This window comes from Octodon degus, unplaced genomic scaffold, assembly GCF_000260255.1.
Source record: "Octodon degus isolate 3935 unplaced genomic scaffold, OctDeg1.0 scaffold00008, whole genome shotgun sequence".
Classification (NCBI taxonomy): domain Eukaryota; kingdom Metazoa; phylum Chordata; class Mammalia; order Rodentia; family Octodontidae; genus Octodon; species Octodon degus.
Genome location: NW_004524584.1, coordinates 25977032 through 25996102, shown reverse-complemented (window position 1 = coordinate 25996102; position 19071 = coordinate 25977032). Strand labels below are relative to the sequence as shown.

Here is a 19071-nt window from a genome sequence, read left to right as displayed (position 1 = left end):
GAGGAGGAGGAGGAGGAGGAAGAGGAAGAGGAAAGAAGAAGATGACAAAGTCACTGTGCTCTCCAGGGAATCTGTTGGTTGGAACAATAGAGATCTTTCACTCTGAGGCGAAGAAACTGCCTCTGGGGGTTCCCTTTCTCTGGGCTGCTCTCTGATGAGCCAACTCTAGTCCCTATCTCTGGCTACTGCTGTTACAGAAGTAGCCAGGCATGGTGCAGAGTTCACAATTCCCGCTGCATTAGTGGGTAGAAAGCTAGTCTTGATTAGCAGGAGGAAGGGTGCAGTCACAGCCATAGCAGCTGGGTTTGGCCAAAGAACCATGTGAGAACATTGATTGTGTAGCTGCTTGGAGAAAGGGTGGATCAAAAGTGAAATGTATGCTCACACACCAAAGAGCACTGCCATTTTTCTGAAATAGTGATGCATGGAAATGGTTTGGAGCCCTCAAAACATGCACTGTGTCACCCATGCAGTTGTTCTGGTGCATACAGTGAGTCTTTGCCCAGGGAATGACTACATCAAGGGCCAGTCTTTGGCAAAAGATGGGTGCAGCCGGCCACAAGCGGAAGCATGGAATTTATACATCAACACATCTCTTCCTTTGCCTGATAGGCTAAGCACCACTTACATCTTTATATTAATACCTGGAGGCTAGGGCTTTAGGCTGTCTTCATGCCTCCCTTGAGAAGAAATTCTCTTTGGACGAGTGACTTAAGGTTTGTCCTCTAGGGTCCCATCTCTAGAGCTCGTTGGTTCCCACCAGGATTGGTGTGAGAGATGCAGCAGGAAATGGTCCCGTTCTCAGTGCTGCAGGCCCATTCTGAGTTATGAGCACACAATGCGCATGACCACGTGATAGGTAGTGACGGTGTGTGTCCACGCCTGGCTTGCCTGTGACTGGGGAACATGGACACCAATGCTGACCTGGCCTACACTAGTCCTTCAGTCCACATGTCACTCCTTGATGCCCTGATCACCTGTTTGTGACAAAGCCTGGCCCCTGGGACCCTCAGCAATTGGCAGCTCTGTTCCTGTTGGTCACAACCCCAGCCTCCCATCCTTGCCAGCTACCCTCCCTGGTCCTCCTCCATCCTGTAAAACTCAAAAGAGGCCCATGCTGGTTCTTCCCTGGCCATGTGTTGAGCATTCCTTAGCTCCAAAGTCCCCTTCATGGTCTCACTGACCCTCACTGGGGTCACAACTGCATGCCAGCCCCACAGCCCCTCACAGGGCAGCTGTAGCAGAGGTTTCACAGGATTTGCCCCAAATCTAGGGTTGCTCCAGCTGCTCAGCAGATGCCGGGACACATTTGAATCCCATGTCAATTGGTGTGATATTAGAGGCAGGCCTAAGTTTAATAACTGTTTGACCAATGTTCTATTTCAAAAGAACATATTTGAACACACACCGTATTTGTTCAGCTATACTTTTTCTCTGCAGTTCTTGGTCTGTAGGTTTCTAACATTTGGGGATGATTCTCCCAAAACATGATCCCAAAGTTCCTAGTAACCTTCTCTCCTTGTCCTCTCCTATTCCTCCTTCCTCAATCACTGACATCAGCTATTTTCCTCTAAGGTACTTCTTCACAAATCCCTTACTACCGGTGATTTTTAAAGGCATTCCAAGGGGGTTCTGACTGCCTTGTGAGCAGTGTTTCATTTTCAGCCCATTTAATTTGCGGCTTTACTTTTGCTCACTCCTCTTCTTCTTCTATTTTCCAGACCAGGAATCTCACTGTGGATGGTCACTTTGGCCCGTGGTCTCCGTGGACGGCCTGCACACACACAGACGGCAATGCTGTGGGAACCTGCCTCTGTCGGTCACGCTCCTGTGACAGCCCGGCCCCACAGTGTGGCGGCTGGCAGTGCGAGGGCCCCAGCATGGAGATCGCCAACTGTTCCAGGTGGGTCCCCGCAACTCTCCAGAGCAAGGTCTTGTGCTAGGCTCAGGTGACCCGGGGAGCTGAGGAATCATTCTTAATGCCTGCTTTCCCTGTTGTAATCAGAGGAGGCAAAAGAGATAAGGACGCTAACTCCTGAAACAGCGCATGATCTACGGAAGGAACTGCCATTCTACAGATGACATAATAGGTCTAGACCTGCCGTATGCTCTTCATTAGATTAAGAAAAACATGGCTAATTTATGCCAACACTTGGCTTGTTGGAGAGAAATGTCCCTGCTATTTAGGAATCTCTTTCTGACACATATCTAAAGTTATTGCTGGCAGAACAGAGTGCCTTAGTTGGAAGAGGGAAGAGGCCAAGTCTCGCTGGAAGAGCTCTACTATACTCTGTGATATACGGACTCAGAGACGTTACTCAGCTGGAATCAGGGTGACCAGCAGACACTGGAAACCATGTGAAGGGGTTTCCTGCACACTCTGCCTGTCATGCTCTTGTTTGATTTTTAAGGGTTTGTTTTGTTTTGGTAATTTTTTAAACAACTTTCCTGGATTTCGCTCTCCATGCCCTGGCCACAAGCACCATGGCAGGCAGACTGCAGGCTCTTCCTCTCTCCCTTAGTAGCTCAAGGTGTATTTAAAAACATTGCTTCCCTTTCCTGAGCCTGTCTGACTAACATGCACAAGCCAGCAGTACAGTCGCCTGTGAAGCCATTGACTGAGAGGCAGACTCACACTGATGCTCCTGCACTAAGAGCCCGGGGCAGGAGAGTGCTCATGGCCAACAAGAGCGCTCGTGGCGTGGCCTGGGAGTTCCAGAGAGCTGCAGGGTATGAGCAGGGCTGCAGAGAGGCAGCTCCTTTGTTGGACAGAAGACACGAGCCATAGGAGTGGCAGAGTACGCTTTCTGCGCAACTAGGGCTTCCGCTGATGCTGGGCAGACACACTGTTTGAAGATCACAAGAAAGAGCTGGTATTTTGTGCATTATTTAAGTACAGGAGGACACATGGGGTGAGTGTACTGCTGTGACTTGTTTATTGCCAAGTCCTCCGTTCTTGTTCTAGTTAGCAGGTCCTTCTACAGGCAGCCTTGCAGTATAACAACAATTACTTTGAAATTAAAAATCTACTAAGTGAACTGGTTGTAGCGGTGCTTCAAATGCGTAGGTGAATTGCTTCCTAGTCGCTTAACTCTCTGAGAACATTTCACGGAAAGCGATTACCTGACGCTACCTTGTGCTTTGCCTATGTTGCCTATCTCTACAAAGCATTTAAAAGTATGTAAACCCAGGTCCATAGAGTAAGCACATTTATACAAAATTGCACCTAATTATACCCTTACTAACTGTATACCACTTATCTACATTTATTTACATACAGTCCTATATAAAGTAAATTACGCACATTATAAGTAGATTCTCATAACATTTTATGTTTCTAAAAGCTTTCTGAAATTAAGAATTTCCAAGCAATTTTGAAACCAATGCTTTTCTGCATTATTTAATAATTCTATTCCTTGGTTAATTCCTTTTATTACTTGGATACTCTGTAAGATTGTACATAGAAGGGTATGAGAAGCTAGCAGATTATTTTTAGGAAAAGCATGAGGGGATCTCTTATTTTAATGAAATTATCATAAAGTAACTTTATTATAATAGACATAAAACTATCACTATATATTCCATTTATAGAACTAAGTTTTATAAATAAAATGACTAAGTGTGATGTATGCTAAGAATTTTCTCTCCAGTATTTTCATTTCAAATTATTTTAAAATTATCTACTCAACTTATTTCTAGCCATATTTTCAACAACATTTTTGTAGATTTTCATGTCTTTAAAAGGATATATAAATAAAAGTGAAACTCAGCATTCATGGATTTGTTTCAAGTAAAATGTGAATCCTATGGATGGAATACCACACACCCAGGGGGACACATATGTCACAGCAGAAGTAGAGAAACGTTCCATTCGTGCTAGGCCATTGCCTTGGGAACTAAGAGTCTGCCCTGAATAAAATATTTTAACACCTAAAGTTCTAAAATAGCAACAACTTATTTGCATTTATTTATTCATTTATTAACTCTTTGTGACTGGCTCAGCCCACCCTGGGGGCAGGGTGGCATATCATGTGTTGCCTGGGATTAAACTGCGGTCCTTGAACACTTGCTTAAGCTTGCCTAAGCAGGCACTTTAGACCGCTGAGCTATCTTCCTGGCCCCAACAATTTATTTTCAGTAGCCAGAAAAAACTACTAAGGAAGATATTTAAATTATAAACAGCCTGAATAATATAGGTATTTTAAGGAAAAAATACAGTATTTTTTTCCTCTAGCTGTCAATAGTAGTTTCTTTGACACTACTTTCTTTATTTTCTTTTTATTTTACATTCTTTATTTTTATTTTATTTTACATTTTACATATATCTACATTTGCATATTTCTACAATAGCATACATACAGATAGATTTATGGAATTTATATTCCTTATTTGTGATCTTAGACAGTTCTCAAGAAAATAGCCAAGAATCTGAACTACTAATTTGATGATAATATATAATATACCAACTGTTGTTGAATTCCTATTATTTTGTATAGTGAAATTCTGTATTGCTGCTAATGTTTTTTTCTTTTATCATTTCTATTCTCTTAAAAAGATAAATCATTTTTTTAAAAAAATAGCCAAGAATCTGAAGTTAAAGTCTGTTTATTTTAAACAAAGCTTGTTTTTAAGCTGCAGCATGGTAGCACTCCTTATCAAAATGAATGTTATCAAGAGAGTTGCTGATGTTAATGGATTTGAAAGAATGTTGTTTGTAGCTTTAGGTGGTTATTTTGTCCAGAGGTGTACTTTGCATACATTATAATGGATATAATACAACTCAAATAAACCCATAAACTCCAGAGGCTTAGGGATTCGATTTTAGTGCTTTCTTTCAAAGTAATATTGTTCTATAGTGGTTTAGCATCTTCATAACAAAAGTATTGTAAGAGTGTTTGATATAGCACATTTTAAATAATTTACAATACACCTCAAATTGGCTTCTCAGACTTACTATCTTGACTTTAAAAATCAAATGTGTGGGGGAGGACAGGCGCAGGGACTCTCATCATTGAAATGAGGTCAACAATGGCCCGTTCTGTTCCGTCCCAAAGCTGGTATTTCGATCAGATGTTCTATCCAAGGTTATGTGCGTTTATTTACACTAGGTCCAGACAAAGCTTGTGCTCTTAATAAGTGTCACAGAGAGACCATTTTCCTCCTCTCCTCCAGGAATGGAGGCTGGACTCCCTGGACCTCCTGGTCGCCCTGCAGTACCACCTGTGGCATTGGCTTCCAGGTGCGGCAGCGGTCCTGCAGCAACCCCACGCCAAGGCACGGGGGCCGGGTGTGCGTGGGACAGAACCGCGAGGAAAGGTAAGTGGCGGCTGTCCCCACGTTGTCACCCTCATGCCTCTTCCATCCGAGTATGGTTAGTTGTGGTTTTGTATCTAGGTTAGCTTGCCTGCAGCCTCTCTTAACTCAGCCGTATCATCCTCTTCTTTTGAACACCACCACTCCTGTGTGCAGTCTGCGGTTGCTTGTCTCAGCTGGGCAGTTCCGGGCCACCAGGAACCAGGGACTGCAGGTGCCTCTGTGCTGGGTCTTTAGAGACGGTGAATCTGCTAGAGAAGGATTATTCCTGAGAGTTGAGCTACCAAGTGGATTTCAGCTACTAGAACCAACAGTCACAACACTAGGAAGTCTGCAAAGGTTAAGGTGCTGTTGGGCAGATAGGGTGAGGATTCTATCAGTACTAAATGCGGTGGCTAGAGGGCAAGTGAGACCATCCGCAACCTCTGGTGATGCTCATGCCCCCGCTGGACTCCGTTACTGGACACCTCCCTGCAGCAGCAGGGTAGCCTACGGTGAAAGCCTTCCCCTACGGACTTTACCTTTCAGCATATCATAGCCACAGTGCAGCTTAGTCTTAGCTCTAACCATCTATTTCTTTGTATAAAACCAGACATGTGGTCACTGCCTTGCTTGGCTGGTTAGTTTGGCACTATGGGGAGAGAATCTGAGCAGATGAATTTCCACAAAGCTTTTGGAATTTGAGATCTGCCTTATTGACATCGACTTATTGAATGGACTTCTGTGTGTTTAATTAAAAGATAGTGGGCTTTTCCCTGGTGATGAGTTTAGCAGGGTGCTTTATAAAAATGCTTTGTCCAGTTCTTCGTAATGCAGGTGGTGCCCGTAGTATACCAAAAACCCCAAGAAGTTTACAGTACAGGTAGTTTCCTACCAGGCTTTTATTATAACTTGCGAACAACCAGGCAGAACACTTCCTTTCCTTCTCCACCGTGTTCCTCATTTACCAATTAAGATTTTATTCCTTTTGATGACCAGGGAAAGGAAGATGGTTTTCACATGCAGAGTCTGTCGTGTTGAAGTGATCCCCTGAGACATTTTTACTCAAGCTGTCGTTTTCCATCTAACACCATTTGATAAGTGGGAAAGCCAATTACAGAAGAATTGTCTCCTTGCCATTTGCAAGCCGTGTAAGATTTAAAATTGGTCAGGAGTTTTTAAACGCTGGAAACTGTCACATCACGCAGCCCACTTGGGCAAAGTCACTCAGGCACTGCCGCACGCCTGACAGGTGCCACCCTGCCTCCCAGTCTGAGCACACGAAGGAGGAGCTCTCAGCTCTAGCTAAGGTACATCTCCCTTGTTCACCAAAGCTGGATTTTCAGAAAGAGATTGGGAGAAAAAATGGCTAGTGCATTTGGAGACTTCTATACCTACCATGTTCCTTATTTATAAAAGACAAGTTTATTAGAGTTCTGCATTTGCTTAATGGGGGAAATTTTGAGTTTGAGTAATAAGAAGATGAATGGTAAGAAAAGACCATACATAATACACTGCTGCCTCTACTGAATTACCTTTCTAAAAGTTTAACAGTAGTTTGAGAAAAAACCTTTGCTTTAATAGAACTTGGTATTATGGGCAGGCCAAATAGCTCAGTGGATTAAAGCACCTGCAAGCAGGCACAGGGGCAGGGGCCAGGGGTCGATCCCTGGGCCTGCTGTGCCAGCCTCGCCCAGGGCACGCTGAGACAGCAATTGAGACTGGGTGTGATGGTGCACGCCTGTAATCCCAGCCCTTGGGAGGCTGCAAACAGGCAGATCACTAGGGGTGTGATCTAGGGGTGAGAGCCTGAACACCCTCTACACCCTTCCCTAAAATACAAAATAAATAAATAAATAACAGTAAAACTTGGTTTTAGAAAGCAAAACCACTTTCCATTCCTTGCTGTGCTGTGTGGGAACCCTGTCCAACTAAGTTGCACAAAAGAAAAGTCATGGTGATTCTGACAATGGACGTATTTGAGAATTAAATTAAAGGAAGCCACGTTAAGCACCTCATGCTTATTTAAATGTCATCAAACCAGAGAAACTGTGTGTGATCACAAGGGAATGAGCTGACTCTCCAACACAGTCCCTCAGTTCACGCTAGAGTTGTACTTAATGACTTCATCTGAGAAAAAAACCTCTAGTTCATGAGATAATTCAGTGGAAACTCACTTGCAACAAAAATCTCAAATTTTCACATTGTTACCTTTTTTTTTCCTTGAAATAAGAAAAAAATATCTCATTTAATTTTGGCTCAGGAGATAGCTCAGCAGTCTAAGCACCTGCCTGGAAAGCTCGGTGACCCGGGTTCTATCCCTAGTACTGCATGCCATACTGGCCCCGAACCCCAGCTGCACGGAGCTTGCACTGATGTAAGGCATGCTGGCAGAGGCATATAATCCCAGCATTGGGGAGGCTGAAACGGGAGGACCACTATAGGTCTTAACTGCTTAGTGAGACCCCGTATAATATAAATTTTTAAAAAATTATACATGTAGTTTTCAATCCCTGAACAACGCTTCTCTTTTTAAAAATTTCCTAGGAAATGCTTTTCTTCTGTAGTGAGGACTGAGTAGCAATGTCTGCTCCTTGTTAGCCTCTCAGGAAGAACTGGATCATGGTGTAGATAGTCTCCAAGTGCAAATCTATCAAACAGTGCTGGCTCTTTCCTGTTACTGGAGCAACGAGCATTTGCTGTCTGATAGTCTCCATGGTCATAGGTTCTGTGTGACCACTGCAGTTTCTGCTTGGGACTAGAGCAGGCAGCAGTCAAGGCCTTCGTCGGGTCCTGGCGTCATTTGGCACTGGATCAGGGCAGGATCTCTTCCAAGGTTGTGTGGTTGCTGTCAGTATTCGGGATGACCATGTCGAGGAACTCAAACCTCGTACTTTTTAGCCAGGCACTGCACCAGTTGATTTACAAATAGTCCACATTATATTAGTTAGAAGTCATTCACAGGCCGGGCCCACGCTTTGAGGAGAAGTGTACACAGGATGTGGATGCCAGGGGCACACACTACTAGAGTCCCACTACGGTCTGCCCACCACTAACGATTTCCTGTTTCCCAGGCACTCCTGTGTCCCACGTGCACAATCCCCCTTCACTCTTGCTGCCGCTCAGAACCCTGGCATTTAAATCAGGTTCAGACATGCACAGGACTTCCGGGTGAAGTGCCTCTTAGTTGTCACTCCCTAAAACAAAACAGATGTGTTGTGGGCGACCAGCACTCAGCATATGACAGTGAGACAGGAGGAGGAGGAGGAGGAGGAGGAGGATGGTGGCAGATTTCCCTGGGCAAAGCAGGGAAGAGGGATGGCAGGAGAATCGCTGCTTCTTAGCAGTTGCGACACCTGGCCAGGTGAGTGTCCGAGTGCTTGACGCGCTGACGTGCCTGACTGCCTTTCTCGGCCTCCTGGATCTTCCGGGCTTTCAGCTCTGGCCTGAGCCAGCCTTGCTTAGGATGAAGCAGCAGGGGCCGCCCATGCGCTCGCAGCTGGGTATTTCATCGGCCTGTCAGCTTCTCTCTGCATTAAACGGTGGCTCTCCAGCAGCTTTTCCTTTGTACCTTCTCTGTCCCTTTCGTAGTATTTTTACTGAAACATTTTGTGGGTCTTTCTCAGATTTCTCTGGGGTGCGTGGGCATCTTTAGCTGCATGGTCACGGCAGCCTCGGTGTCTTGAATCTGTGCATTCATTCGGTGTCTTGAATCATTTACCTTTCCTGGTCAACTGTCTTCCGTGGAAGAGCCATAAGTCCCAGGGTCCCTGATGCAGGGAATAAGGCGGATGAGGGCACATGATAATGCTTTACTTTGGCAAAAATTACTGAAAATAATTTGAATTATTTAGGAAAAAAAAAGATTTCCAGAGCCGCTTTCAAAAAGTGACAAAAATGATGGCATAAGTGTACTCCCAGCAAGGGAGAATATTTTGAAGAGAATCATGGTAATTTTTTAAATGTAAGCTTTTTTTTTTTTAGTTTGGACATCCACCATATATTTTTGTGATCTTTGTACTGCACTAAGAAAAGCCACACTCACAGACCTGGGGGCTGCTCTCTTCAGCCTGCTGGTCCTGCAGAGGTGGCTGAGAGACCCCCTCTCCACCCTTGGCAGGCCCTCTGCTGTGGTGGATGTGAAGACGCCCTTGCTCTGAAGGAACCTTGAATGCCTCCACGTTTCCCTTTGATACTTTCCCAAAGTATTAAGAAGACATTGTATAAACATACCCTCGGCTGTTCTTCTATGCCAACTTCTCCTACCAGTGTTTGGAAGGCATTTCTGAATTTTAGTGTCTTTTGCTATCAGAGGTAGTCAATTTACAAAATAATCCAGCCCCTGTTCCTTTCCTTTTAAAGCTAGTCTTCAAGTTTGCTTTTTTTTTTTTTTTCCGGTACCAGGGATTGAACTCAGGACCCTGCGCTTGCCAGGCAAGCCCTTATTCTACTGTGCTATCGCCCTAGCCCAAGTTTGCTCTTTATTACCGCATCTTACAGTAACCAGTGAGAAGAAATTAGGCAGTACTTTCAACACTTTTCTTGGTAACTTTCTTGGCTGTATAATTCACATCACACTTATGTGGTCTTACATTACAGGAGGCATTAGGCTTTCAAGATTTCTCAGTGCTATAGCTTGTATCAGACTTTCTTCCCTTTCTTAAGGCTTAATAATGCTCCACTGTAAGGCTGCAGTTGAACTTTGCTTATTTGCTTACACACCATGACTCTTGGGTTGTTTCTACCTTGTCTCTTATGAATGACGCGGCAATGTGTGAATTCCAGTTTTCCATTCTCTGAATTAACATGATCTTGTTTTTGCTCATAGTCACTGTAGAAGATATGAAGTGGTTCTCAGTGTGTTTTTGATGGATTCTCCATGCCTAAATGTCACTTGAGCATGGTCACCAGGGCTAATTGTCAGATCAATTTGAAAAAAAATAATGTCAACAGAAGTCATTTACCCATTGTCTAATCTGGTTGTCTTTTGTATTGCTGTTGCATGCTTTATCCTATTTTCTTCTAAATTTCACTGGCTGTGCTCAAAGACCAAAATAAATCTGACTAATATTCTGTACAAATTGATTTGAGTTTTCTCTGCCATGCTCCTCAAGGGTTTTGCTTCTTCTCACTCCCTGGTGACCAAAGCACTTCCACATTTTTAGGTATTTCTCACATTAACACCATAATTCATGGTCCCAGATCTGTTTTAGTCCTTGTCCTGTGACAGTGCTGCCACCACCGCAGCTGTGCCAAGCACCCTGAGATTGTCTGCCTGTGGCGTCTGCAGGCCCGTGGTCTGGACACAGATCCAGGCTGGCACAAGGCTACAGCACAGGGTGAACACTGGAGGTGTCTCAGCTGGAACTCCATGGGCAGAGGGTCTGCTTCGGGCCTCCAGCAGTTGTTGGCAGCCTCGGTCCTTGTGGCCGTTGGCCTCCGGCCACCTTCAGATCCTTGAGATCTGCGACTTTCTGACCATCCTGTGAGCGGCCTCCAAGCCAGCAAGGGTGAGAGTTCTCTCGAGCAACTAGCAGTTTGAGCATTTAGATCATGTGACGTGATCACAGAAGTGATGTCCCCTCACCCTTGCTTTCCTCTGTGCTTTGGAGCCAAGGCCAATGGTCACGTAGACTGAGCAGGAATTCCCCAAGGAGCGGGGTTTCAGCCGGGAGACTGGGATCTAGGGAATCACGTAGGAGCCTGCCCAGTGTGTCTGTAAACTCCGGGCCCAGGAACCAGTAGGGATTTACTGTAATCATTTCCGTCTTTTCAGTATGTTTGCTTCATCCTGTGACTAGCAAAAGTGATGTTCTATGTAAATGATTTAGTCTTCCCTGATATGTTCTCATTAGGGCACCATTGCTTGGTGCCATAAAAGGTAGATATTTACAGTTTATCAAGGAGAAAACTGTTCTTGAACGAGCCCTAGTTGCCTCAGGGAGGAACTTACAAGGAAAAAAAAGAAACAGGAGGGAAAACAATTCGTAGCATAAAGACATATTTAAAGTGAGTTGGGGATTCAGTCATATCCCCTCGGGATTTACCCTGAACCCCTGTACCGCAGTTTGTAGAACCTTTGTCAGTGCAGGCATGTGGATGAATCACGGCCATTGCTTGGCCAATGCGCTCTCTGTGAAAGCCTGAGAGAGTGTTTTCTCTCCATGTGACTCTCCTTAGGCACACTCTACATCATCGATCACTTTCCTCTTTGGCCCCACAATCTCCTTGAACAGACTGTCCTACTAAACTGTTTTGAAACTGTCTCATTGCTATTTCTTTTTCGATAAATTAATTAAAAATAAATAAAAAATTAAAAAAATAAAGTGAGTTGGGGTATACCTTAAAGCACTAGCTTAATTCCCATGGGACCCTGGGTTCAAACCCTAGCACTGCTGAGAGAGAGACAGACAGACACATACAGAGACAGAGAGAGAGAGACAGAGAGAGACCGAGAGAGACAGAGACAGAGAGGGAGATGGACAGAGAAAGAGGGAGATAGGGAGAGAGACAGAGAGAGGGAGATAGAGCCCAAGAACAATGTTGAGAATCTATCCAATATGGGATTTTGAAAGGCCATTCTTCTCAGAGACTAGGTTTATGGGAAAAGCGATAATTTATGAAGAAACAAAGTTGGGTCATTAGTTAGATTTTAAATGCAAAATAAGAATAAGCAGTCATGGGCAAAATTAAAATCTTAATGAATGAAATGCATCCATGATTTTCAGTGCTTTAATATATGAGAGACCCAACAGAGCCAGTAATGCATTTTAAATATTTGGCTCATTAGCTGGTAAAAAATGATCTGCATGGAGAGGCCTGGAGGTGGCAGGGGGAGCCAAGGTCTGGCCCACTTACAAGTACCACTGCCACACACTAGTGACAAGCAGCGTGGCAGGTAGGGATCCCCCATCCTCCCTGTGCTTCTGGAGTTTCTTGAGAGGGGCTGCCCTCAGGCAGGTGAGCCGGTGGCAGTGGGCACCAAGAAGGCGTCAGAAAGATGTTCTTCTCTCCAGCACTGAGAGAATCCAGGGTTTGGAAGGAGTTTGGCCCCTGAGCAGCCTCTCTCAGGTTGGGTTGCTGAATGAAAATCTGGACACAAAGGGAAGAGAGAACGCCCAGCCATTTCTTTCCCTTTGGCCTCCCTCATAGACCAGGCAGCTCCAGGATGATGCTCCTCAGGTCCCAGGGTGGCTTGGTTTCCAAGGTTACTGGAAAGAAGAGGAAACTCAGGAAGGCCAGTTATGGATAACCTCAAAATACAGCCCAAGAGATGATTCATTAATGCTGGAGGAACGTTCCAGGCTGTGTGTCCAGGTTACCCGACAGTAGAATTTTAGCTCCCACATGCTGAGCAGTTTCAGAAGTGGCTTGCTGTAGGCAAGTAAGACAGAATATTTGTGCACCGCCTTTTATTTTGCTCTGGGGATACAGGGGCTTAACTGTTTCATTAAAATTCAAGGGTTTTATAAACATTTGGGGGTAAGACTTTCCTTTGTCCTCCCTGCTGTGAGCGTGCCTGTATGCGTTTGTGTGTATGCATGTGTGTGTGTGTGTGTGTGTGGTTGTGTGTGTGTGTTGAAAAGTGAGATTAGGGCTAAGGAGTCTAAGGGTGTCCATCTTTTCAAAAATCTGAGAATCAGTTCACAAAAGGGAGATGACCTTCCAGTTTTTGCTTCTACCTACAGTGAGCTGCGTACATGTAATTTGAATTAAGGGCACAGTTTTCTGTTATTCTGAATTTTCTCAACGTTCTCAAAACCAAATATCAAAAAGCATGGCAGTCCTTCTGAAATCCCCCAGGATCAACATGTAGGTTACTGTTGGGGACGCTGTAGGTTCTCAACGTTCTCAAAACCAAATATCAAAAAGCATGGCAGTCCTTCTGAAATCCCCCAGGATCAACATGTAGGTTACTGTTGGGGACGTCCCCTGTGGGGACGCTGCATGACCCTGCAGGGTTTCTAAGGATAAAGGCTTTTAGTCTGTTGGATCCCGCTTCGTGCTAGCCTCTGCGCACTCCGGGCCAGGCTCTGTGGTCCTAGTCACAAGTCTCGCTAGGGGAGATAGCCTTTCTCACTAGGACACATAGACTACCCAGGGGGACCCTTTCTGCTGCTACCCTAACAGGGAGACCTAGCATTCTAGTGTCCCAACACTGAAAAGATAAAGAATAGTGACTGTCCCTGTGCCTCGGCTACTCTTCCATGTGCAAGTTTAGAGCAACGAAACTCTCTGAACTAAACTTCCTCTGTGGCGGCTCTTCCAGCTGGAGCTGTTGGGCCCCTGTCCCTGGAGGCAGCACCACCTCCCAGCTGGCTGCAGCTGCACTTTAGTCCACTCTCCCAAGCCCCAGGGAGCTCCCCTCCTTTCCTTCCTCCATCGCAGGAGCATCTCTCACCCCTCTGCGTTGTCAGTCCTGAGCCCATGGTTGGTCTGTGGCCCGCGGCTCCCCGTGCTATGACTTCCCCTGTCTTTAGAAGTTCGTTGTGGTACTGAATTCAGGGAGCTTCTCCAGCTTCAGGGGCTCTTGGCTGCCATGTGAGGAGACCCTGGTCCAGGGTGGGGCTCCTGTCTCACTTGGCTATGGTACTTTATCTCTGCAGCTCGGAGGAACTTCTTGTCTCCATGCAAATAAAAGCCAGGCTCTTGCAGTCTACACATAGGGCAGTCACCCCACCACCCTTCTCACTTCACTGTCCCTTTCCTCCTCTCCTAATCTGCTAAGACACCAGCAGCTGCTCAGCCATCCCCGCCCCACTGGCTCTCTTCTCTCATCCTGCTGTTCCCTCCTCGGAGCTGCACTCCAGCCTCAACGCCTCGCCTTCTTGGTGACTTCCGGTTGGCTGGAAAAGCAGCTGGACCTTCCCAGCATTCTTTGTGAGGGAATTACACTTTCCAGATCCTCTCCTGGGTGGCTCTCTGCCACCAGCACTCACTGTTTTACTCCTGACATGCACTTCCTGTGGCCTAAGCAGGCATGGTGTCTGTCTCTGTACTTAGCTGATGCGCGTCCCTCTGTGAAGGAGGAGAGGTTTGCGCTATCCTCCGTTACTGACCTTGTGTTCACTTCCTGTGTCCATCGGAGGCCACAAGCACCGTGAGCAGGAAGCCTTCAGTGATCCCCTCCCCTCCGCACAGTACCCTGCAGGACAAAGCTGTTGTGGAGAACAGCGACATAAGTGACTGATTTAGGCCAGCTGATTGGAGAGTTTGCTTTTTTTTTTTTCTTTTTTTTTTAAGTCTGCTGACCCAGCAAGGGAGGAAGACATAGGAAAAAGTGTTCCACTATGGTCTTCTCTAGAAGCTAAATTTAGGATCAGTAGGTAGGTGACTGAGCTGAAATAGTCCTTTAAGTCACCCACTATGCTGCGCAGAATCGGACTGTATCGACAGTGACATTCCCCGTGCACTGGGACTGAGGAATGCCAGCCTGTCACTTTCGTGTTCGTTTGTTTGTTTTCCTCATTTCACTTCACTTGGGATATTAAAGATTGCACAGAAATGTGGCTCATCAAAGGTGGCGAAAGGAGGCGTGGGGTGTTTGGCTAAAGATTGGCAGAGTGGGTGTTGCATAGAAGTATTGGATATCACCCTGCAACCCAGCACTAATGTTTGTAAGACTGTGTAGTAATTCCACTTTTATGGAAAGGTGTCTGCTGGCCTGTCCACGCAGAGCCACTGGGTGTCCCTCTGAGAGCCTAAAAAGAAACGCTAAGTACCGGCGCTAAGCGGTCGGCGGCATGGCAAACCCATGCTTTAACTTTTCTTTCACTTATCCTAAGAAAGCTGTGGGACTTCTCTGATTCAAGAATGGGAAGTGAACTCCAAATAAAGCTGTGCTGACTTTGTATTTGTAATGCACGTTTTCTCTCGCTGTTTCTGTTTAGAAGATAAATGCCCTCCCTGGATATTTTCTGTGCCTCTTCCTTCTGGGTGTCTATTTGAAGGGTTCTGTTTTGTCTTGTTTCTCCTTTAATTGGCTGCACAGGAAGATCCATCCTGCATTGTGAGTTCGCATTTTCTTCACTGTCTGCCGTGCATCCCATTGTCTGTGCCCACACAGCATGGCCAGCGCCACATCCGCCTCCTGTTCGGTGCCACCTCTCCAAATACAGAAAGCCCCTCACGCCGAGCATGCCCATGTCGTCCACATCCGGCGCACGGACGGAGAGCGGACCGGCCCGTAGCCTCACGTGACACTGACCAGTTTCCTCTTCCTGTCGGTTTCCCTGTCACAGATACTGCAATGAACACTTGCTCTGCCCGCCGCACGTGTTCTGGACAGGCTGGGGGCCTTGGGAAAGGTGCACTGCCCAGTGCGGGGGTGGCATCCAGGCGCGCCGCAGGACCTGCGAGAACGGGCCCGGCTGCGTAGGCTGCGACGTGGTAAGTAGCCTCCTCTTCCTTGTGGCCGATCCACAGTCCAGCCCTGGGTGTCCAGGCTTGACAGCCACAAGGAGTTCTGCACACAGTAGGTGCTCTTAATACATAAGTCATACCACACATGCCACACACTGTAGGCGCACTTCATCCACTCTACGCACACGGTGTTCTGCAACCCCTTTATGTTCTGCAAGTCTTAAGTGCTCCACAGTCCCCTCACATGCTTGCTGCAGATCCTAGGTGTACTCACTCACCAGGTTTCTACAGGCGCTGGCCATCCGCAGACACTGTGCTCTGAGGGTGTTCATTCTCTGTGGACACAATATGTCCAGGTACCAGGCGCTTTGTGCGCACGAGAAGCTGCGTGTCACACGGGTTTCTCTAGTTAGTAAGAATGTCTGCGTGGAACTCTGAAAATTCCAGATATGTGAATTGAATCTTCACGTGTGGCATACACTGCCCAGGACTTTTCAAGTTTTGAGTTCTGAGCTGTGACAACAGCTTCAGGCAGCTAACTCTGATCTCCATGTTTGGGTTGGGAAAAGGGGTGATTTCCTGTGCCTGGCTCTTGCCAAAGCACAGAACAAAAGATGAATCCCACTCACTCTGAGGATGGAGGAACTGAAGGGCCATCATCTGATCACTGGTGCCAACTCAGAAGTAAGACTAGTCAATTTGTGATTTTGCTTTTTCTCCCAGCTTAGTAGCTCGTGTCTTTGAACACGTGAAACAGTCAAAGACAATTTCGCTTGTGCGAGCCCTTTGCTCGAACCCCGTTGAGTGGTGTCCTTGTTCTGTGAGGATTACTGAGCCCTGGCACCTGTGAGACACTCGCCACACTCCCCTTCTGAGGTACCATCTCCACGGGGCAGATCCGAGATGAGCAAGTGCTTGGTGGCGAAGCTCAGCGTCTCCCTGCTGGCCTTTGTGGTCGGTCTCTGCAGAAGTTCTATCCCTGAGTTTGTGAGGTTGAGCCAGGATGTCTCTGTGCCACTGGAAAGCTTTTGGGGGACACTAAGCTACACTCCCCCTCAACAGCCTTGGGGACTTCAAGGAGTGGATGAACATTATGAGGTGCTTTGCGTATCTTACACCAGACCTATGGAGCATGCATATTGGAATTTGCAAATATAGTTTATCCCCATCAAGCTGACAAAGAAAAAGTATCACAGTAGTGCTAATTGAATGTTTCTGATCATAGCAACCACTCTTCCCAGATGATTCTGAACTAACTAAACTTAAAAAAATCCAGCATGCAGGGTACATAGTAACTATATTTTTATAGATAAATTAATGCAGATATTTCTGATGCTAAAATTGAAAATTATGTATTAAAATGAGAAGGATAAATTTACAAACACTTGCTTGTTATTGGAAAGCCCAGCACAGCAGGGTACTTCTATCCTTTACTGAGCTACCTCCTCTGAGCCTGCTGCTTAGTGTCCAAGTGCTGTGGTCTGCACCTTATATCAAAGCTCATCCCACCTGAGGAGACCTCAAGAGAGGGCGCCTGGAGTGCACCTTGGAGCTGGGATTCTAAACACCCTTATCCGAAAAATTCAGAAAGTAGTGCACCTTATTCACTTTCTTACTGTGAATTGTCTTCTATAATTACGTTAAAAACAGGCTCATGAAATATATATATTTCTAAATATATATATTTAGCTAAAAGAAGAGTAGATCTCTTATGAAGTTACTGGAGAGTATGTGTGTATTTCACACATCAGATTATATTGTACAACTTGAAGGACTTCCTGAATGGCAGTGTGCTTCTTGCCTTGTTATCGGAATATAGTTTATGAAACAAATGTAACTTCAACTTCCAAATATAGAAAGATGCTATTGGTATCTTCAAGGGGATTAACCTTCTAGGTACTTCAGTGATTTGTACTTGCTGGTCTTCCCACCAAGCTTCACCTCCCGTCAGGTTTCCTCTAGATAGGTGCTAGGGTGCCAGAAGGGAGCTCCTGCTTTTTTCTGGGAGAAGTAAGGCTTGTTTTCCTTCTCACCTGACTTTCCCACACACCCAGCTTTCTGCCCTCCTTGGGCGTTGTTCAGCCCAAGCCCACGGAGGGCCAAGGGCTTGCTTCCTTTGGATTGCTTGGAAAATATATCCTATCCATTACTTTGCTGAGAAGTTTATTTTAAGGTCATAGCTATGTGCCTAAAGTGGCATATTTGGTCTTTCTATTCTAGCTGAGCTTATAAATCTTCAGACTGCAAATGTGTTTGTTTTTGAAGGAAGTCTTTTATCAAGATAGTAGTTGTGGGCCGATGAGACTCTCATTGGACTAAGCACCTGCTTAGGCAAGCGCAGGGACCGGGTTTGATCCCCAGCACCATATGCAGTGCAGACCGTGACTCTGGGCTCACTGAGCTGGCTACCGAGACAGGGCATGGTGGCACATGCCTATTATCCCAACAGTGGGAAGCTAAAACAGGAGGATCACTATGAGTCCAAGCTGCATTGTGAGACCCTGTACCAGATACTTTTTTTTGAAAAAAGCTAGTAGCTGTAAGCATAGCTAATTTGTTGATTCAGAGTCTCGGAGTGATCATCGCTTGCCAGTATCAAGCTGGATGTCCAGTGAGGTGCTGGTGGGAGTCTCAGTCCGCTGCTGTGAGGAGAGGCTAACAGTTCCCTCTACCCCCCACCCAGATCCCCTGGACCACAGGTGGTGTAGACGGCCTGGCTCTGGCAGAGGTCTTACATTTAAGTTCTGCTTTTCACTGTCATTTCTTTAATTGCTGTCCCTGGGTGGCAGCTGCTTCTCAGGGCTCCAGCTTGTTAAAGTCGGTAGTGTGCTAATGAAACGTTATTTAGCAGCAAAGGACATGTTTGTGAAATGTGTATGAACGTGAGGCAATAGATAAACGAGGGCCGCTGTTTCACGTCCAGATACACGTAGGCTGGAAGGGACTTCGCAAGCGTCTGCCTCTGCTCCAGCCACCAACTGAAAACTTAATTTCACACAGACGTGCTCAGTGCTCCTTTGAACCCCACCTGCCCTTGTCCTTGGGTATGTCAACAAGCCTTCGTTTCATCTCAGCAGAGAGGGTCAGTTCACTTCCTCAAGACCCTCACCAAAAGGTGCTAATGAAGGCCAGCTTGGAAACTCTGAGCCCAGATGCAGAGGGAAGCCTCGGTTCCCCCTGGCCACTTTGTGTGCATTGGCACCTGCTCGGTGCCTCTGGGCTCCTGCATCCTCCTCTACAAATGGCAGGCCCAGAGGCGGGACGCAATGGTCCTGGGACTCCGTGCTTCAGTCCCTGGAACCATGAGACACAAACATCCGGGCAGCTGAATGAGCAGCTCCAGCAGTAGCCCTTCCTGTGTGCTGCCAGAAACCTCAGAAGAGCCCAGAGTGAGATGCAGTGGGATGCTGAAAGAGG

The 19071-nt window shown here is 46.2% G+C and overlaps 1 protein-coding gene across 3 annotated transcripts in view; it reads left to right on the top strand.

Moving 5' to 3' along the window:
• The window catches only part of Sema5a (semaphorin 5A), a 530837-nt gene that overhangs the window by 454832 nt on the left and 56934 nt on the right, over positions 1-19071 (top strand). For all 3 annotated transcript variants that reach the window (XM_023706626.1, XM_023706624.1, XM_004625196.2), the window contains 3 exons: positions 1722-1903; positions 5173-5316; positions 15534-15681. In XM_023706626.1, coding sequence (XP_023562394.1) covers positions 1722-1903; positions 5173-5316; positions 15534-15681 — 474 coding nt within the window. The remainder of the gene's footprint in view (positions 1-1721; positions 1904-5172; positions 5317-15533; positions 15682-19071) is intronic.